This window comes from Fringilla coelebs, assembly GCF_963513975.1.
Source record: "Fringilla coelebs genome assembly, chromosome: 2".
NCBI lineage: Eukaryota > Metazoa > Chordata > Aves > Passeriformes > Fringillidae > Fringilla > Fringilla coelebs.
The window spans coordinates 88219179-88241391 of NC_140029.1; the positions used below are offsets into that span (position 1 = coordinate 88219179).

Genomic DNA, 22213 nt, shown 5'->3' on the forward strand with positions numbered 1-22213 from the left:
AGAATGCTCTTAGCTTTTTTTGTAGGAGCAGCAGAAAAGGAGGATTCTTGAAGGAGAAGGAGGGACAAGGAGAAGACGGAGTTTTGTTGTGACTGTTTAGTGAGGACTTCTCATAGATATGAGAGGTGTTAGAGCTAAAAGCTTACAGAACAGTATCTGAAGGTATGTTAAGGTGTGTGATGAAAATTGTTAGGTTCCCTTAATGTGGGTTTTGTTTGGTGAGAGAAGACCAAAAGGCAGAAAGAAGAGGTACCAAATGAAAAGCGTGGTCAGTGTTTTAAGCTAGAAAATGGTATTTGCAGCCATGTTGAGAGTAGATAGGAGTAGGACAAGAATGTGTTTCCTGAGGTCAGAGAAAGAGTCTTCAAGAATGGAAATAGAGAGTCATGAGAGCCCAGAAAAGAGATTTAATTGGATCTCTTTTGGAAGAGAATCTGAATCTGAATGGTCAGAAAAATTGTATTTAGAAGTGCTCATTTATTCATTGTCTTTCAGTTGGTGTTGCCATCTCTCCCATTAGTACAGTAATGGTTCCATGGGCCTGCCTTTAATTTTCTCCCCTAAATCTAAATCCACTTAGTTGGTGCCAGTTCTCACGGGTTTGTTTTGCGTTTTTAAAAAGTAAATAAAGATAAAATTAAAAAGTAAAAGATAAAATTAAAAAGTAATTAAACTGAACAGGAAGTTTTATTTAGGTTATCTTCAAAAATCCACTATGGTATTTTGTATAATACTGAAATACATACTATAGCCATATCAGTCAGACCTCCACAACAGGTTGTTTTCTGAGCATTTTCTCCTATTAGTACCTTAAACTTGGACTCTTTTACTTCAGAGTTTTAACATACATAGTTTTGATTTTATTTCTTGCAGAACTTTTAAAATTAAATCATATGTCATGTTTCACTACAACCTGAATCTCCTTGTAATTAATTGTTTGTCCAATTTAATATGCTGTTTTACTTCCTTTTGGTATCTTTTTGGTTTTATTTCTCTCTGATTTTCATACTGGGCATCACTCATTAGACCCAGTAGGATGACATTTAACCTTACATTCTACTGCAGCCTTTGGACTTTCTACTGGAGCACCTCAGGGCCTGGCACTATGCTATTAATTGTGGATTATTTTCTTTTATTTCAAAGCTTACAGTGTTAGAAATGGAAACTGGATGCAACAGGATCAGAGAAAAATTATCAGAAGGGATTCATGCCAGCAGGATGGCAATTATCGGTGGACTCTGAATTTTCTTGTACACACATTTCCTTCCCTATCACTCTTTTTACTTTATTGAGTGAAAAGGAATGCTTGGACTGGGAATCTATGAAAGTATCTTCCTGGTACTTGCAGAAAGTATCCAGTAGGACTTAGTTTAAGTGATATCAGTGTGTTTCATTAAACAGGGAATGAAGTGACGGAGTGCACACACGAGAGAGGTGGCACTCAGAAGCAGAGCCATTCCAAATCTGATAAATATATTTCTTTCTTCTGAACAGGAGCATGAGGGTCTGCTGTCAAAATGGCAAAACAAAAATTTAGAGAATCTCATTGAATTGCACAACAAGGCTCCAGTCTGGAATGATGATACTCAATCCTATGTTTTGAACTTCCATGGGAGGGTCACTCAGGCCTCAGTGAAGAACTTCCAGATTGTCCATGACAATGACCGTAAGAGTCCTGGTGGAGAGTGTGTGGGACTTACTTAAACAGGGAGAACCTAATTTATTTCATGAGGATTGGGAGGAATAGGACACCCTTCCTAGAGGAGGGAAACTGGGTAAAGGAAGCTAGTTCATGATTACTGGGAACTTCTGAGCTGTCAGGAAAATTATATAAGGCCTCATTTTTGACTGGGGTGGATGCAGGCTCTGCTGTCCATAACTGCAGCAAAAGAGGGGGCAAATGAAAGCTTCCTGCAGTGAAAGAAAAGGTCTAATACAGCACCATCAGGCTAACAAAATAATGGTTTGAGCTTTGGTTCTGAGAAGAAAAATAATTTCTAGAATACCAGTCACCCTAGAGGACAGATTTCAAGGCCACTCTGGTGAGAAAGGATGGATACACCAACCACATATTTTTGGGACTGGCATATGGGGGGAAGGTTTGTGGTTGGGTTTTGTTTTGCCTTTTTTTGGGGTTGTTGTGGTATATTTTTTTCTTTTGCTTCCCTGTGAAATTGTTCATCTCTGAATGTCTTTTCTCCCCAGCTGACTACATCGTGATGCAGTTTGGTCGTGTAGCAGAAGATGTATTCACTCTGGACTATAATTACCCTCTCTGTGCTCTTCAGGCCTTTGCTATTGGACTCTCCAGCTTTGACAGTAAATTGGTCTGTGAGTGAGGGACAACAAACATGAAACACGGAACTCACTCCCACCCCTACATCTTGTAAGAGTTGCAGGTGTAGCAATGAAGAGCATATTGGAAGGGAAATGGAGGACAGACTTCTGCAGGCTTATTAGAAAACCAGTTCCAGCCTTCAGAGCATTGTGGGAGTTGGCAGCAGACCACCTTGGGAGCAGACTCTGTATGGACTGTGAAGAGTAAGAAATCTAGGTGATGTTTCTGTCGCTGGTGTTGATTCTGCCTTTAGAATCCTTATTTACAGATGCTGCATGAGAGTGGGCTAATCCCAGTTATTGGAACTCCTTGCAGCTAGAATTAGAAAAATCATGGCTAAATGTTCATTTACCTTGAAGCGTTCACAAAGCCTGGGAGATGATGCTACTCAAGAGTTCCTAATCAGATGAACTCAGAAAAAGAGAACAGCTAGAATTGGCTCTAATACAACACTTTTACTCCATGGAATGATTGTCTGCTAAGACTGATACTCCATTTCCCTTTCAGTATTCTAATTTCTCTCCATCCCTTGACAGTCTTTTTACCAAACTAAGAACAATCAAATCTCAAACACTCCCTTTTCAGTGGCTAATATTATATTCATTGCTACTTCTGTTACTTCTAACCATGTGAAAAATGAGACTGAATAGATGATAGAATCTGGCTGAATTTGGCAGAAGATAGTATTGTAACAATATACAGTACCACTTCTGAAAAGCAGTATTCTGATTGGTTGAATCTAGACTGTAAACTGATGAGAAATATTTTTAGATTATGCCATTGTTCATGAAATTTGCTACATTTTAGGTATAAGTTTGTGACCAATTTTTTTTTAATGTGAGATTATCTCAAGGCATGACATATTAAAGTAGGTTTTGTATCAATAATTTTAACCTGCCTATAAGAAGGAGTTACCTCAAAAAGTGATTACAGGTATTTTCAAAGACATCAGTAAGTTTATTGTAATTGTACCGCAAGGCTTTGCAATGTGTCCTTCCAATGTTCCATTTTTAATACTGGATGTACAGTATGGAGACTGTGTCACAGCATGGAACACTTGATTCATGTGGCCTTAACTCACCAGAGTGGATTGCAGCACGGTGTGGCCTGGAGGCCTCAGTGCACACATCTTCTGTGTACTGAAGCACAGAACAATTACTGTCTTGCCTGCTTCTTGCCTATTACCCATATTCACAATAGTTTGGAGAAGTCTGTCCCTCTACTGAGACAAGAATTAGGTGTTCTCCAGCTTTGGATATTGTCCTTGTCAGCAGACTAACTCTGTTTCAAGCTGCAAAAAGCAGATATATTGCTTTTGGTCTCTGGAGTCTTTGCAGCGGTAGATATCACTTGTGCTTTCAAATTAACCAGACTTTGTGAAGACGTTTTCTGATATTGCCAGAAAGAATAATGGTCATAATCACAAAGTAAATGCTGTATTTAACTGTAAAATAATGAATTGAGGCTGAGAAGTCCAGCTCTTGTATCTTTCAGATGAGCATTTTTCAGTAGCTGCTGAGATATTTCCTTGAGATGATCTTATCAGAAAAGCAGTCTGTGAAGAGAACTTGAATGCTGATGGATCTGTTTTGTGCCTTCCTGCTCATCAGGCTGAGGATGAGACCTGGCAGTGCTTTCCAACTGTGCTCTTCTGAAGTCCTGGCTGATGGGTCTGCATTCCCTCTGCCCATCCAGGAAAGGAAGTCAGTTTGTGTACCTGTCTGATTATTTCTCTGACTAGGAATGTGTGAAAGAAATTGCCTTATGTTATTTTGGGGTGACCTGAAGGTAGGATGCTAATTTCTGATTCAAGATGATTTTCTGTGTGCCCAGAAAACATCCTTTTACTCAATTACCCTTGTCAGCAGTGACTCTTCAAGCTATTTCTTGACATCAAATGATCATGTCACGGCCCCTCAGTCAAATTATGCAGACAGATGAACTGATTCAGTCATCTTTATCAGATACTGTTTTACATTAATTGTATTTATAACTTTTATATCTAAATGAAAATAAACTAATTTATATATTGAAGTCTTTAATTCTAAATGATTGTTTTTATTTTGCTGTCACTTGTGGGTGTACTTTGTTCCTTCTCTGTGACTTATTACCTCAGTTTCTTTCTAGTTCTTGAATATCATCTGTCTTCTTACTCTTTTCCTTCGTAATTGTCAGTTCCCATTCTTTGTGGTGTTGGATATTTTTCCCTTACACTTGGAAATCTGGGAATAAATTTAAGGGTAGTCTCTTTAATACTTTCACCCCCTCCCTCCCCCAGTATTATCAGGTCCTACACTGTAGTTCTTGGTTTCTATTTGATTGTTTTAGCTAGTTCAATTTCTTTGCCCCATGTTTTTAATGTTTTTCCTAGCATCCAGCTAGGTTATTTGAAATGGTCCTTACTGCATTTTCCCACCTTCCATCTGAACCCATTCAACTGTTGAAGCACATTAATGTATGTTTTCTGAATCAGGTACTGAAGTCATACAAGGCTAGGAAGAACATCAAGTTGAAGTGGTTATATTTTCCTATTTCCACTGAGAGATGTATGAACTTTAGTAAGAGGGGATATGATGGATCTGATAATCAGAAACTGGCACAGCTCTCAACATGCAAGCCCTATTCTTCAAGCACCTCTGTTTTTTCTGCTATTTTCATCTGAGCCAAATTAGTCTTAGAGGGGAGAGAAAATTAAGTGGGAAATGTGACTGGGCATTTGTTCTTAACACAGTAATATTAGTTGCGTATGTGCAAATGTAACATGCTAGAAATCCCAATGAGATCTTAAAGAAGCATATTAAATGATTAAATTTGAATCCTAAAGGCAAGCCTAGCAGGTGAAAATGGCTCTTAGGCTTTTATAGGCTCTTGGGCTTACAAACATAAATGACAGTGAGTGATTTCTTGTGCTTTTAGGCTGAGTCTCACTGTCATTGAAGTTTTCCTGCTGAATTTGGTAGCAGTAAGACAGGAGGTTTTGCTGCTGTTAGGATAATTATTATACCTATACTAATACTTAATGAATGTGCTCCTCTACTTGCACCTCCTTAACAGCTCTGTAAATCTTTCAGGTGACGTTGAATTTGGTTTCCTGTTTCTGATACAGAAGACAAGAAAAACCCTTCCCTGTGATTTACAGGTTGAGTTAAGAGTTTGTGTATAGTCCTGTGAAACAGAGCTATGGACAGATTCCTTCTTTTGCAGCGTCAGGAATCTCATCTTTGCTACAGGATTGAACTGTTGTATCTAACTGGAGTTTGGAATTCTAGGTCAAGAGATTTGGCCCAGCATACAGTTATGAAAAAGAGTAGAAAAGCAACACTGATGTGTAAGGGCTCCCTTAGTAACAGCCAGCCCCCACTGCGAGGTGGCAAGAACTGAAAGCCCTGCTGGGAAAGAAGCAGAGATCCTGTACCAGTGTTAACTCTTGTATCTTTTGAACTGTACAATCTAAAGCTTCTGTTTTCTCATTACATCCCTTAAGGTGTTCTATATAGAATTATTTCCTCCCTGGAAGCTGGAGGTCACTTCTTCTGTTCCAAAACGGGAGAAAGATCCAGAAGCAAACTAACTTCACCAATATGCTTTAAGGTAAAGGCTATGGTAACCATAACCTGCTCTGGTAATTTAATGTTCAATTTAATGTTCAATTTATGTAGTCATAAATGGGTGAATATATTCCAGAGGCTGGAAATTTTGATCATTTAGTTAGATTCAATTAACATCTCCATACAAGGCAACCCATTGCACTGTCTGCAACAAAACAGCTGAAAATTTTGGTGAAAACAAAGGAATTTTTTTAAAGCTTAATTGAATTGAGCCCTTTGTTTACTATAGGGAAAGTAATACTAATTTACTATTGGGGGGGCAGGAAAGGGCTTTATTTTAAAAACTGCATAAGAAAATAATTCTGAGAGAGTACAAATAGGGTTGGGGAATTAATCTGATAAGTTCGCCCAACTCTCTCAGCTTTCTGTTCTAAGCAGAATCATTTGGCTCTGCATTACCTATAGTAAAAAAACCCCAAACAACCCACCACTAAAAACCCTGTATTCTCCTGAGTGAATTTCCATCTGCAACTGACTGAAGTCCTGCAAACAATTTGTGTGATGATTCACAGGAAGGAATAGGTTTCAATTCCTTCTCTTTGAGCTGTGTTGGTTTGGCAAGGAAATAGGAGCAAAACAATGTTAGTCACATAATTATGAGACCTGGCCTAGATGAGAAATGAATTACCTTTCATGTACATAGTGGTTTTTTTTAAATACAGCTTAATAGAAAATATAATATCGCTTTTTAAATATGTGTTATTAGAAATAGTGACTAAATTAATTACAGGGCTTTATATAAAAAAACCAACAAAACACACACCCCCCCAAAATCGTTTCACTGAATGTTGTGACATCATCTTATTTATATTGTATATACTTTTCATTTCTACAGTTGTATCAGAAAATCTTATTTTTATGAAATTGATTTTTGCCATCTGGTTTCTGAGGCCTTAGGACACATTTAGGACCTGTTTCCAGGTCTCTGCAATTTTCACTGCAATTCGAAAGAGTTAGGAACTTTTTTAGCTTTGGGTTCTTACAAAAACCCTAAGTTTCTTCGATATACTGAAGTTTTAAAGAAAGCCAACCATCTTATAACTCTTCACAGGTAGTTCCAGCCACCTGTGGCAAAATCACCTGCCAGAGCCGTGGAAAAGTTTGGTTGGCTGATGCAGCTGCATTCTCTGAGCTGCTGCTAGGACGTAGCTACGTTTACTAAACTTGCTGGTTTACTACAGCTTTTGTTTTGGGGATGTGGCTTTTCAACCCTCGTACGATTCTGTCTCATATCAGCATTTTCTAGGGCCTCGCGCTGGCATTCCTGTATGAACAGGTAGGAAAGGAGCAGCTCCGACGTGAGACTGAGAAAAGCCACGGGGAGACACCGCTTGGCGGCTCGGGCCGAGGCTGTTTGTTTCGCAGCGGCTCCGCCGGTGCTGGGTGGGAATCACGGCCGGTCTCTGGGTGGGAATCACGGTCGGTCTCTGAGGAGCTCCGCAGCCGCCGGGCCGCGCCTGGCGCGCAGGGGGGAGCCCGGGAGCCGCGTCCCTGCCGGGGCGGCGCGGGGCCGTCCCCGGAGCCGGAGCGCCCTCCCGGGCGCTTGGCCCATCGCCCCAGGGAAAGCACCAGGCAAGCGGCGGCGTTCCCGGGGATCCGAGGCCGGCCCGTCCGGGCCGCGCACACAAAGTTCTCCCGCGCCGGGCGCCCTGCCTGCTCTCGATTCCTGGAGGAGGCGGCGGCGTCCCGCTCCCGGCGCTGCCGAGCCGCCCCCTTCCCCCGCTCCCGGCCGCCCGCCCGGAGTTTCCTTCCCCCGCCCCCACGGGCCCCTCTTCCGGCCATTGCCTGCGTTCCCTCCGCCCCGGTCACACACGGCCCCGGCCGAGGAGCGCCCGGCCCCGCTGGGTTTTGTTCCCAACTCCGCCTCGGCCCTTCTCCCGCTGCCCCCCGCCCCCTGCCAGTCCCCTCCCAGCCCCTGCCTTAGCCGGCAGTCCCTCCCTCCCTCGGCCGCCTTCATTTCATACCAACTCTCATTCCTCGCATTCCTCACTTCCTCCTTTCAAACTCCAGGGGAAATAAAAACCCTCCCTTTTCCTCCCAAACTCCTGCCCGGCCGCCCCCCCGCCCCGCCGCCGCCCGGGCTCGTCGTCCCGCCGGCCGCGCCGCGCTCCTCAGGTGAGTGTGCGCTTTGTGCCTCCGCTTCCCGCCGGCCCGGCTGCCCCCCCGCTCCCATCCCATCCCATTCCATCCCCTCCCGGCCACCCGCCCGGCCCGGCATTGTTCGCCTCTCTCCGCCGCCGCGGGACCGGCAAGGGGGAGCCCCGCGGGCCCACCCCGGAGCCGCTTCTCGCCAACTTTTTTTCTGTGCGACTTGGCGACGGCGACGATGCTGAGCGGGAGGCTGACCCGCCCGCTCCCCCGTCCCAGCCCCCGCTCCCACCCCTGCGGGCGCGGAGGTGGGGATCGGGCGGGAGCGAGGGGCAGGCGCGCAGTAACAGCGCTCGGTGCTCTCTTGGCAGAAAGTCCTGGAGCTGAAGGAGGATTTGAAGCCGGTCCCCGCTGCCCCTGCGGAACAGCAGCCGCTCTTGCCTCGCTCAGGTCGGGACGCGCTGTTCCACGATGGCTTTGGCGCCGGTGCCTGCGGGAGACGGGTGGAAGGGAGGGTGCGGAGCCTCTCGTGTGCGACAGGCGAGGCACAGGCGTACAAAGGAAGCGATGGGAACATCCTCAATGGAGCCTCCGGCGGCTTCCCCCGCCGGGAAGGGGCTGCCGGCGCTGCCACTTCGGGAACTCGGTCGCTGAAAACTGCACCGTTGATGGGAGGGGGGGAAAAAGCGGTTTCTGTATGGTTCGTAGAAATGCGCTTGGAGAGGGTGGAAAGGAGGAGCAGTACTTAAAGTAGTAAATTTTAACGTCAATTATGGAGGGTTATTTTGGGGGGAAAAATAGAACAAAAAAAAAAATATTAAGGAAGCCTGTCTGTGAGAAGGTACGTAGGTTGTTGTAGGGCATTTACCAAAAGATGAGGGAATGTTTTCCCAGTTCAGTTATTCTGAAGTTAGAGTTGAGTTTTGGTGGCATGCCGCAGGAAAGGATTAAAGAAACCCCAAACAAACCAAGCGCACACACAAAAAAAAAAACAAACAAAAAGCTTTCCGGAGTAATCTTTTGTCTTATGCAGATAATTCCGTTTAAACAGTTTCTTGCATGGGATGCTAAGGATGAGGGTTTTTTTGCAGAAAAGGGAAGAGGTGTAACTCTGCATGTTTTACGGACTTCTGTAAAGTATTTTATAGTGAACGATCACATAAGTTAAATAAAAACCCTAACAAAAACAAAAACTCAGAACTAACCGCAACTAATTACCAACTTTGTTTTTGTTTAACCTGGAGTTACACTCATGTTACTTTCTAACCTTAAGAGTTGGGTTCTGCGACTCCTCTACAAATAAGCGATGCAAAATACTTTTCAAGCGCAAGGGGCTGAACAGGAGGAAAGGAGATTTAGGGATTTGATTTATTTTTCGCTTTTCCTGTTACTGGGGTCGGGTCGGTTTTGCCAGGACCTGATGGCGGTGTCTGTGTGCAGAGTGAGCAGAGCATTGGTTCACCTGTCTGTCCATCTGTCTGGGTAGATGTGAGAGGTTTTATTGTTCTCCCGCAGAAGGAAGTGGGCAGCAGGACAGGGCAGAGAGGAACGGGGAGGAGCGAGAGGAGCAGAACAAGGGGGAAAGCAGAGTGGGTACACAGCAGGTGCTGGGGCTGGGCTGATGCTGCTGTACACTCACCTGTGCGATTAAAGCCTTTTGGTTTCGATAGCTTGTTCTCATGACAGAAGAGCCGGGGGTCGTCATGTAGTAAATACAGAAGGACTTCTTTATCGGGCTGCTGGATGCTTAGGGACTCTGGTCTTCTCTGGATTTCGGGTTGGCAGAGTGAAGGGCAGCCAGTCACCTTCTCAGTTTTTTTTTGCACTGGGTGTAGTCACCTTTTCAGGTTTTCCTAAATCCGAGTGGGAATGGCTGCCTCAAATTTAAGCATGCAACAGTCTTATCAATCTCTAAACCGGGCTATCAGCTCATTGTTTGTGTCCTCTTGGAGGTGATCCTGGAAGCAAATAAATGTGTGTGAGAATGGTTACCAGGAATTTCTCCACTGTCTTGGATCCTGCCACTATTTTTGATTTTTAAATTAAAGCTACCGATGGTTTTGAAGTATTTTAGGCTGTTATTGTGATAAGCATTTCAATGTTGCTGTATTGAAGAACATCTGTGGGAAAATGGTATGAAAATAGTACAAGAGAAAAAAGGCTCCATGTCACAGCATCTTGTCTGTGGCTCACATAAAATCACAGTTCCTGTTGGTTTTCTTACTCAGGTACCAGTTTCACAGAATGTAAGCAGAGTTTTGAGAGGGTTGCTGAAAAGCACTGTTTCTAAGAGTTACAGCTTTCAACTCTTGTTTGCATGCTCATTCACAGCTTTCCTTCCTTGGTATTTCGTGTCTTTTTCTGTATCTTTCAGCTTTTAGTTCCATCCCAGTGTAAGCCAAGGGGTGGGTCCACAAAAGGGTTCAGCTGGCACTGCCGTGAACGTGTCCCCAGAGCCTCAAAGTGCCCATTTCCTTACTTGTCACATCTCTGTGCTTTGTCACTGGCAGGGACACTGGCACTGCTGTTCACTGCCCCGGGACTGATCCAGAGGAAAAGTAACGCTCTTAGCAAGTTTTATCACTTTTAGCAAGTTGGTTTTCAGCCACATCTGTTCGTTCTCCAGTTCTCCAGTCAAGTTAATCATATGGTCATGTGCTGGTGTGCCTGGAGAAGGGGGTGCAGTGACTAGGAGTGGAAGGGACATTTTCTTAACAACATTGCCATTTTTCCCCACCTTAAGTAGTTCCTTGGACCATGTTTACAGTAGCTCCTGCGAGAGCAAACCTATTTTCTGTTTTATCTGACCCCTACTGTATCTTAAAAATGTAAAATTTAGTATTGCCTTTTTTAAAAGATCTATTATACTTTCCCATAGCTCATGTTTGTCTTTTGTTCATTTTTTAGGTTTGGGGTTTGGTTTGGTTCTTCTCTCCCACTCCCCCACATCATGTAAAAGTTTTCTGGGGCAAGTTTTTCATCACCCAATGTACATCAGAAAAGTTTTCTTATTCTACTGCAGCAGTTTTTGCCTTGGTGTGTATTTCTCTGAAATGACTGGTTATTATTTCTCTCTGCATTTGCATCTTCTAAATTCTTACAAGCTACTAATGAAGGTATAATAATAATAATAATAATTCAATTTTCTAGGTCTAATTATCGGAGGTGTTTTATACTCTTCGCTTTCTTCAGTTTATATGTGTTTCTTTGTCAGAATGAGATCCAATATTCCATGAGTTGGAGTGATTCATCTCTCTTCCTTGCCTGAAGTGATAACTGAGCCCAGGCAGATTAAAGTCACATTGGTCATTTTGCAGAAGCATTTGCTTTGCAGACAACTCTCTCATTTGTTCAGCATTGTCACTCTCCCTTGTCTTTAGCTCCTGCTTTTGGCAGGGCTTTTTCCTTGATTTTATCTCTGGGTTTTCTTTGCATTACTTTTCCCACATAGTCCTATTTGTCTCCCTTGCTTCTTTTGTTTTCTTTTTTACACTAACACCCTTTGAATTGTTTCTACCCACTGGTGCTTGTAAACTTCATTCTGTATCACCCACGAATTTCATTAACATTACTTTGAATCAGTCTTAGATCTTTAATTAAGATGTCGAAGACAACTGGACTAGCAAAGATCCCAGCAGCAACCCAGTAAATGCCCTCGGTATCTGTTGGTTCTGTTTGTATCTCATATATCATATATATCATTATGCATAGTTTTGAAGCCATTAGTTAATTTTCTAATAATATGATCAGTACTCTCCAAAGCCAATCTGAAATATTTTTTTGTTGTGATTTCTGTAAAGAGTAGCAAATGCTATTTTAAATCTAAACTTATTTTGTTGGTCACTGTGTTCTTTTCATTCTTTGCCTTCACAGCATTTCTATCTTCCTTTAAGGAAGAATCAAGTTTATTAGGATTTACAGGAACGGATGTTCATATATTTGCAACTTCTGCGTGGCATGTTCCTTTGTAGAGCCTTGTAAAACAGCCACGAGTTGGCATGCATGGAGCTCATTACAGGATCTGAGACTAGATTATTAGAAAGTTTTTTAGGGGTAGGTGGTGGTGTTTTGAGTTCTTACGTTTTTTTGGGGATGGGGGGAGGGTTTGGTAGGTTTTTGGTTTTATTGTTCCTGCCCCTTGGGTCTCCTTTTTCTGGAGATGATGCAGTCACTCCCCTTTGTTTTTAACACCATATGAATTAGACGTTTTCCTGCTAGGGAGGGGCAGGTTTTCCAGTTCCTGGTGCTACTGGCTGAGTCACTGGCTCTGTTTTTCTGTTCTCTTGTAGGTTTATAATTACCTTGTTCTTACCTTCGTTACAATGTGATTGCCAAAGGGTAGGTGTTTTACCCTCCTGTGTTTCTGAGACATGAGTGGCAGTGGCTTTCAGAGCCTGGGTGCAAGCCTTCAGAACATCTGCTTTGCTATTGCCAAAGAGAAAACAAATCAGTATAGCCCTCAAAGTGCCTCCCTTCCAACAGCATGGTAACTATTAATGATAGATGTCCAGGCAAAGTGTAATCTCTTGTAACCTGGACTGCTTGAACTAAGGAGGAAATGTCAAGAGAACGTGGAGCAGGTGTATACTGAAATGGAAAGGGAGGATTTATTAATGTGTCCTAAGTTCATTTTACCTGATCATACATCTCCGTAAGCTCATTGAATTAAAGCTTGTTTGTAGCAGACTAGCAGGACTTAGGCAGATCTTTTGGTTTGAAAATCTTGTCAGCTTAGGGGGAGAAAAAAAAGCATAAAAGAGAGGTTTGTGTAAGAAGATTATATACAAGCGCACTCACTGCTCTTTGAATTATCTTCATGAAAATAAAATAATAAAATTATATTTTTTTCTCTGCCTCCACTTTTTTGTGAAGGATCTGTGATCAGAAGAAAATACATGCGGGTAGAGTGTGTAAAACTCTGCTTCTATCCATCTAGTGATGGATACATCTGAAAAACAGAGTAGCAGCATCTTTTTCCGCTGCTTTTGGTCACAGGTTTTATTTCTAAGAACATGCTTTAAAAACTGGAGCAGAGTCTGTGGTTGGTTGTGTCCCTTTAAGAATCTAGTTTTGCTTGGCTAGCTGCCCTTGTTCTCCTGTAGATTAATCCAGCAGAAGGTATATAACCTGTTGACCTTCCTGGCAAAAGAAGGGTCTGGAAGGGCAAAGAGATAAATCAGAAGGTTCATACTTTCCTGTAATATCTGAGAACAAGTTTGTTTTTCAGTTTTTGACTTTTTTTTTTTTTTTTGTCTTAACTGATTTCTGCTTGAGGTTTGGGGTTGTAATTGCAGATTCTCATGATTTTCATTTGCTTTCTGTGAAATCATTCTGTGTTCAGCAGGTGGAGATGATGGCATGTTTATGCCACATTTAGAGAGAAGAAAGAGTTCTGAACTCAAAATTACAGTGGTCTGAGTTGAGAGTGGCTTTACTGTCTCATGTATCAAACTGGTAGGAGCACTGGAATCTGGCAGATATGTCTGGTGTGTTTGCTAGGAAATTTCACACTGCTTTACAGAAACGTTGACTTTCTGCAGTGTCAGCCTTAAAAACTGAATGTAAAAGCAGTGAACGTTGACCTGCTGCATGATGCAGATGGAGTGTGTACCCCAAAACCGAGCTAGGGTCTTGTCTGGATACCCCATGGGTAGGCTTCATTCATTTGATGCAGGTGTTTCATCGTGGCTGTTCTTTGCTTAGGCATTGCCTTATGACAAGCATCAAACCCCTTTGAGCTCATGCCTGACTACTACTAAAATCAAAGCACACATGTAATTGCTTGACTGAAGGAGGGAAACTCAAAAAAGAGCCCTGGTCCCACTTTGTATACCTGTTCTGCCTGTTAGTGATTTGCATTTGTCTTGAGCCTTTAGTAGAGGGCTTAATCCTCACCAGACAGGTCATGCCCACTACACAGACCACCTGCAAGCACCACAGAAAGGGAAATTTGACTGCATTCATGGGTTGTGTGTTCACTGTCTGTCTATTCTCTTGGAAGTCTCATAGCCCAGGTTCAGCTGTTTCTTTTCCTGGAGACTGATGATGGGTTTGGAGCTAAACATTTTCACTGCATTGGATGAGATTTGCAAACATCTGTCTCTTGTCCGAGCTCATGTTGAGTTCTGCTATTAGTGTCATGGGAAGCTAGGTATGCCACAGTTGTGAGGCTTTGCTGGAGCATCTATCTTTGAGCCCTAGAGAAGAGATTGAAAGATGTCATGAGCAGGAGGCAGGATTAGGAAATAAGAATTTGATTTTGATATCATAAAGTGGGCATTATGAGTCTCAGCTTAGTGTTACTGGTCAGCAAACCCTTAAAATATGCTCTATTTCCAGACATGAGCCCCTCTGAAGCAACCACTTGCGATTGCAAATCACTTTTAAAGTTAGCCTTTTCTTGCCTTGAAGTTCTTGTCTAGATTTTAACCTTATTCTGATTTTTCCATTGGGTGGTTCACTCACATCTTCATCCTCTATTTTTTTCCCATAGGTATAATGAAGGCTTTCGGGCCCATTGGTGAGATTTTCAGAACAAGTGAGTTTTGGCGAGTGTAGGAGCAAGGTTTTTTCGGTTGCTATTGAAGGCTCCCTATCCTTTAATAATTAAGTGAATAATACTCTTTGGGAAGATGCTCAGCTTGATTTATTTTTGTCTCTAGCTTGGTTTGGTCATTCTCAAGTCACTTTAGTCAGTCAATATCTACACTTGTCTGTACCTAGAGGGACAGTTACAATTTTTCTGTGTTAGCTGACACTACCAATGAGAAGGGATGTGATTATTTAACTCCTTCCTGGTTCCTTGCTTTCTAACCAGCTCCGGGGAGAATGACTCCTGGGGACTGCTGCTGCTAGCACCAGGGTGACTAACCATTTTCACCCTGCCACAACCTTCATCTCTTTGGGAAGCTCTGAAACACATGCCACATGTCTTGGAAAGTCAGGGAGAATGGGAGCTCTGGGAACAGTTCCCACATGGGAGATAACAGTGACTCCCCAGGAATTCCACTGTTCCTTTGAGAGCTGGGGCCAGCCCAGTGCGTGGCTCAGTCCCAGCACAACCTGGCAGTGTCAATCTCCGCTGCCCTTGCTGGCTCGTTTTTCTCTCCCAGCTGAGACATAAATCACCCAGTAGTCATTCTGTCAGTCCCAGGCTGGTGGCCTTGTGATGTGGCCTGTACATGGGAGCTGGGCAGGAGCTGCCCATTGCTCAGGATTGACCCCCAAGCTGGCCATGCCTAGACTAGCGGGATCAGAGCTGGCCTTTGGGTTTTGTTGTTGGCCTGTGGGTTTTTTCCTCCCCTCCTTAGGGCAGCAAGGCTCTGTGCTCTGTTTCCTTTATCTCAAATGTAACTGATTGGATGGTGTGCAAGGCCACACACAGCCTTATCACATCCTGTTTGACTGCATTATCCAGGGCTGCACTGATGGAAGTTCTCCTCTCTCTTTGCTTTGATTTATATCACTCTGCTGGACACTACATCCTCTCTCTGTTTCAGCCAGAGCTAGCTACTGCAGTAATTTAAGAGTTGTTTTGCTTTGCTCGGGAAGTCAGGTGCCTTTTGAACAGCAGCTGCTGCAGGCAGTTTCGGTGCAGCAAACAAACCAAGCTTGATTTTGTGTTAGGCAGTGTGACAAGCATTCAGCTGGAGCCCAGCCTCCTGCTGGATATGATCTGAGGCGAGTAGTGCTTGTTCCTTTGTAAACCAGTCTTAGTGTTGAGACAGAGACAAAAATCTCACCGTGCAGCCTGTGGATGTAATGAGTTTATTACCTTGCCCAATACAGAGGCAAATCTCAGCTCTTGCCTGGCACTGCTGCTTGCTAAGAGCTTTCACGACCTCTACAGCCAGTAACACTTACCTTAACTGGTTTTATTCATGGGATTATGCAGCATTACTCTGCTGTCCTGGGTAGATAGGGCTATTCACAGGGAATAGCCAGCATTACTCAGGATTGCAGGAGGCCTGAGGCAAAAAGTGAGATGACAGCCAGGGTCAGGCCCTGGCTAAGCTGTTACGGAGTGTTTGAACGAAGCCCTCTCAAGAGGCCCACTGCACCCACCCATCTGCACTGTCTCCAGGTTGCTTTAATGATGGGAGTGCAGTTCTTAAGGAGCCTGAGGAACTGGTTGCTGTCTGGTGCTGCAAAAGTGCTGTTACCTTCCTAGGAACAGTTCAGTGGTCTTGCTTCAGTTGCATCTTAATTTTTTTCTGTAGAGACCCTGTAAACATGTCCATGTTTTTTGTCCTCTTTTGTCTGCGAGCCTTCACCAATCTTATTTATCGTTGAATACTTGCTTTCCCCACCTTCTCCCTTTCCAGTATGTTTTTCCTGCAGTCCTTGAGTTACACCATCTGGGACCTACTCATCTACTGATTGCACTAATTTTTCTCTTTCAGAGGAACTAAGCTATTCTTGTAGTGTCCCATAGAATTTCCCAGTCTTCTTCCTCTGGTAAGTTTGACTGCTATCTTCCATCTTGTACCTTGAGTAATAGGTTTCTTAGTATTTCCGTCCCTAAACCCAAATCTCCTTGTATCACTGCATTGTATAAGTTCATTTGATAGGTGTTCTAGACCAGAGTAAGTGGCTGGTTGTTTCTGTTTCCAGCTTTTCTTACTGTTTTATATATATATATATATATATAATAAACTTTATAGCTTGAGCAGCAGGATATCATCTGTTATGGCTGAGCTGATTCTTATTTTTTTGTAAAATTTCTGACTGCTGCTGTGGTTGGAATCCTCTATAGCAGGAGTATTTGGCTCATGTTACACCAAGGGGGCGAATACGGGAATAGTTTGGGTTTGTTTGCATTTCAATGACGCCCAGGAGCACCTGTAAGGTGAAGCAATCCCTGCCAGCACAGCCCGCAGTTCCAGTGGATGAGGCCGAGGATGCAGGGATGTTCTGGGTGAAGCACAGCGACTTTCTCAGGGCGCAGCAGCCAGGTCCGGAGCAGGGCTGGAACCGCCTGTGGGACTGCACACGGCTGTGCTGGCAAGTGCCCCTGCCTGGGAGGGGTGAGTGAATGAATGGGGACCCCTCTGCCTGCTGTGCTGTGCTCGATTCCAACAGGGAAAGGGGGTGGCCGTGGAGTGGGGGGAGTCTCTTGGACAGAGCAGCTCTAAGAAAACCGAACAACTGGAGGCAGCTGGCTGCAATTTTTCAGATCCTCAGGAAAGTATGATTTTGTGTTAAGCAGCTGCCACAAACACTTAAGAGGGAGCTGTTACCAACAGTAATGACTGAGGGATTAATATTAGAAAGCAGATGTGTCAGACTGTGGAGTCTGTTTAAAGATGTGCTCCCTGTCAATAAGACCTTGCTGAAGGGCTCTTGGCAGCTGTCTAGCCCTGCAGGATCTCTGAATCTCAATGAGATACCACGTGTGAAAGGAAAGAGGGTTAGTGTTGAAATTATCAGATTTGGAACTCTTCAACCAAAGCTGCTGGAGCTGAAAGATTTTTGTGTTTTCTCCATGGTTTTGCTTAGTGAGTGACTCATTAAGAAATGACCATGGCAGAAAGAAAAACAGGGAGCGGGAGTGAGTAAGAAACAGCATTTGGTCAGAGGGAAACATTAGGAAGGAAGATAGAGATACTGTGGTGAGGAGGTGGACGTGCTCTGAGGAGCCTTGTGTCTTTGAACCTGGGGGAGAACCCATGACTGGACCCTACAAAGAAAGATAGTTAATCATCTCTCTATAAAATAAGAGTGAGATCAGGATAAAGAAAACTAAGGTACAATCACAGAAGTACAAAAGGCAAGGAGTTGGGGCATAAGTGCAGGCTAAAGGAATCCCAAGGGAGCAAACACCAAGCAAGCCCTGTGACCTCTGGCAAAACGTGCTATTGTGAATATGGGACAACATCCTCTGACTACTCTGTTCCTAAGAACTGTGCCTTGTGAGGGAATTCAGATGGGAAAGGAATTGTCTGAGCATGTCTGGGATGTCTGTTTAGTGCTTTCAGAATCAAATTCCCTCCACATCAGAAGAAAGCTTTGTGATCACAAACCCTTGTCCAGGCAGAACTTAAAATAATTAACAAGTACTAAAATATTTAGCAATATTAGAACATTTAGTAATACAAATCAGCATTAAAGTTGCCAGGCTGTATGCATGTAGTTACCATTGAATGGAAGACAGAGGCAAATGGAAAGTAGATGCTAACTGAAATATCTGTATTTTGTTAAAGAAGTTACTAATGAATATTACTGAAACTTTTCTTATAAATAAGACATTCAACAGTCTCATGCTTCTAAAAAATCCTGTTTTTTACCTGATAACTTATTCAGCGGGAAGCTATTCCAGCGGCGGTTTTCCAATTTGCCATCCCAATAAAGTCATTTAGCACAGGGTTTAACCCCCAGCTTCTTTTTAGTTTGCTTTGCTTTGTTTAATGAGTGGTCATCTTGGCCACCGAGTTCAGATTAACAGTGCAGGAAACAGAAGGCTTGAAAGTGTTGAGCCAAAGCAGAGACCAACAGATCAGATAGCACTCAACCAGGACTCCCTGAATTACTGGCTGTTGCTTCTGGCACAGAGAATTGCCTGGGACTGCACATGGAGCTTGCTAGTTAAGCAACATTATTTCAGACAACTTTGCAGGCCTTTTGAGCCATTGGCATCTTAGTGATCTAGAGGCATAGAGTTATAAGGATTTCCATGGCCATTTCAGTCTATGGAATTTCTTCAGATGTTATCAAATAGAAGTAAAAGTTTTGCTAGTGTGCTTTGTAATCTGAGTAATTACAGAGGTTTTAGCTGGAGATGATCAAACATCCTTGATTTTATAGTCTGTACCGTTCCCCATTTTTCATCATCCATCAGGAATAGCTTTAGTACCAAGGCAAAGCGGAATCAGGACCCAAGGTGTAGAAAAGTTGGGATTGACCACAATAGCACGCTTTTGGTTTTTGCTGACCTGCTGTAACTTGAGATTAAACTAACATTGCTGGGCAAGGCAAAAAAATTAGAAACATAAAAAAAAAATGTGTCTGGTCACTTCAAGATTTCTGTAATTTCTTCTATCACTGCTATAATGTTCCACCTCTCTCTTGATTTACACCAACGTTGAGAGAAAGTTCACATATTCTGTCTCTGGCTTTGTGGATTTTTCTTAAAGTACAAATGACATCTCCTCAACTCAGTGCAATGGTCTGGAGAACAGAGTCTGGAGAGCTGACACTGCACTGAATAGGACATGTTTTCTCCTCCAGTTATTCTGGAGCTTGGATTAGAATGGATCCAAATTTTCCTGTGTCGCCAAAAGCACTTAGTGCAGATGCCAAGCCTTGTAAAATATGAAATGATCAGGGTGTGTGATAGGGGGAGGAGAGTTAGGCTTCAGATGTATTTATTGAGTTTCAACTTAAGAGTGTGCCATGATGAAATCATCTGCTAGGTATTCCCCTGTGTCAGCATGGACAGTAAGGAGATGAAAATAACTGGAATCAAAGTAGATGCTTTTCATGGTCATGATGGTCCTTCATCCCCTAGGAGATGACTTTGCCTGTGTGCATTGCTAGGGGATTTGCTTTGACAGCAGACCTGGAGCTTCCAGTGACTGTGGCTTTGGGAGTCTTGTAGTTGAGCAGCTGGAGATGTTTTCACTTGGTGTGAAACCTGCTGGCTCCTGTGAGATTTGCAGCTCCCAGTGCAGGTGGTATGATGAGTACACTTGTTGTCACACCTTGCGTTTTGTTCTGAACCCTCTGTTTTTCAGCCTGTCATCACAAGTTAAAACCAGCCTGGGCCTTGTGTTTGTGGATATTTTGATGTGTGTTAAGTGTGGAGGGTCTGCAGAGCCTCCAAGGACTAGGGGTGCTTGGGGAAATATGAAAGGAAGATTTGGAGCAGGTAACTGCTCTTTCCCTGTCAGTGTCTCCCTGTGGAAAGCTTACTCCTCTACAGGGATTCTCCAGCAGGACAATCTCTTAAATACCCATGTAATTTTTTATTAGCATCTGTCAGTGAAAGGGGCAATGCTTGGTGAGGGAAGAAACTCTTACCGTTCATTTCAGGGTCTCTTAAGTCACACTGCTGGCCTTGGTGCCATTCACAATGTGCTGGGATGTCTGTCCCAGTGGTAAAAAAACCAAGTGTGAGTTTCCCCCTCTGCCCCTCTCACCTCCCATTTTATTATTTCTTTCCATGTTCATTAAAGCTCTGAAACTGTATACCATGGATCAAGAGGGTTGAAATAATCTCATTATGTAGGTGCTGAAATGAACGGATGGGCTGTGGTAGACCATTCCAGTGATTTGTGTGGATCAAATACTCTCACAGGAAATAAGTCATATACTGGGCTTTCTAAATGTCTTTGTGAACCATTTGTTAAAATGCTGCATAGTACACTGTATCTAATTATTTGTCTAATTTATATTGTCTATATTGAAATTAGTCAAAGGCACAGTATTGTCTTATTTCCTTAGCTTTTGGTGGGTTTTGGGATGTCAAATACGTATCTGCTGCCGTCTAAAGTCACTAAGGAGCAGCAAAATCTTCTGAGAGCCAGTGTTGCCAAATCTTTACAACTTCAGGTTTTGAAATGTTGACATTCTTAAAGAATATCAGCTTTTATTTAAAAATAAAACTGGTCATTATGGTCTTGGAGAAGATTTTAAAAACACAAAATTCAAAGAGATAAGAAACTAAAGAGAGAGTTGAAAAAAGTTTGTCAGAAAAGTTTCTGGAGCTATGAGCTCTGAATGTTTGAAGTTCTGAGGTTGAATGAATGGACTGTTTTCCCCTTATATCAACTACCACATGGCATAACTGCATGTATTTTTTTTTTATTACTAGTTTTTGACAAATACCATACCCAAATTTCTCCTCTGTTCCCCTTTACATTTCCACTGTGATATTTCTGAGCTAGAGAGTTGCCATGTCAGACTTCTCTCCTTATTCATGTTCAGTGCAGGTTTGATGATTCTGCTGCTCTTGGAAAAAAAGCCCTTATTCTGATTTTCTTGCTACCCAGCTTAATGTGAGGGAGGGAAGAGGGAGGGAAGTTTTGAACTCTGGCTGGATTCTCAAATGGTGGCTTTTGAACATTCTTTGTAGCCCAGATAACAAAGCTATTAAAATGATAAACAAACAGCTTTGGGATTAAGGCAGAAGAATTATCTGTGTCTTTAGAAGCCATTTGTCTCCTGCCTGGTTGACTGGAAGTGTCTGTGTGGTCTGAAGTCAATTTCTCAATGAGTGTCTCAGCAGCTCTACTCAAAGGCTTTAGGCTCTCCTGTAGGCATTTATAAGTAACTCTAATTTATTGTAGTTTTCAAGAGCTAGCAGCTGCCTGCTTAGATTCAATGAGAAACCAATTTCTGCTCCTGCCCAATGGCAAATCTAATAGCTTAAGACTAGTAAGTGATGAGGGAGCAGAGAGGCGGAAGAAACTTGAAGGAATTTGCCCAAAGTCGTTCTGAGGATGTGCAGTAACAAGGCTAAGCACCTTGGTTCTTGACCTGCAACCTGGTGCTGTCATCCCTGTACTCTTGGTGCCTTCTGCTCCTGCCAGGATATGGTGTTGGAGTTTGAAAGACACTATATTAAACTGTCTGGCTCCAGGAATGGCTTTTCAAAAGCACAGCTGATCCTTGAGAAGGAATGTCAGTGTTAGAAGTGACTAACTACTAACTCAGATCCAGTGAAACAGTATCTAAGAAAATTTCAACACCAGTGCTCAGTGATGTCTGGATCATCGTTGCTTTAGTCTTTCACACAGACTGAATGCCTCTATGTGTACTTCAGAAAGTTAAATAACAGTTCATAGACAATGACAGTGCAGGGAGAAAGAAATAAAGATTAAGACATGTGAAGACTCCTCTGAGGAGAACTGGGAAGTGACAGTTTATGAACCGAAGAGAGATTGGAGCAGGCTGTTTTTCAGAAGGATTTGTAGAAAATGTTTTCATCTCAATACAAATAAAAACCCAACATGTGGTTGAGTTATCGTTTAAGATAAACCTGAAGTAAAACCCCTTCTAACTGAGAATTTTTTTAAACTTTTTTGCCTTAGTATCTCCTTGGAGGGTTTCTAACTGCCCGGTGGGATGTGCTTGCCCTTGCAGGTTCTGAGTCTGCTCCTCCGCGTGGCACCTTGGAGTTTCTAGCTGGCACCATTACCTCCAACGAGTGGAGTTCTCCCACCTCCCCTGAGGGGAGCAA

General features: G+C 43.1%; 1 protein-coding gene and 1 long non-coding RNA gene across 2 annotated transcripts in view; both read left to right on the top strand.

Moving 5' to 3' along the window:
- TULP3 (TUB like protein 3) overlaps positions 1–4263 on the top strand; it is a 31215-nt gene extending 26952 nt beyond the window's left edge. The window contains exons 10-11 of the mRNA XM_084200897.1: positions 1495–1666; positions 2206–4263. Of these exons, the coding sequence (XP_084057023.1) occupies positions 1495–1666; positions 2206–2339 (306 nt within the window). The 3' untranslated portion in view covers positions 2340–4263. The remainder of the gene's footprint in view (positions 1–1494; positions 1667–2205) is intronic.
- Positions 4264–7850: 3587 nt separating this feature from the next.
- LOC311166796 lies at positions 7851–22211 on the top strand. The gene is made up of 4 exons (XR_014617035.1): positions 7851–8061; positions 8406–8484; positions 16437–16491; positions 22117–22211. It is a non-coding gene; the product is annotated as an uncharacterized lncRNA (long non-coding RNA).
- Positions 22212–22213: the final 2 nt, after the last annotated feature.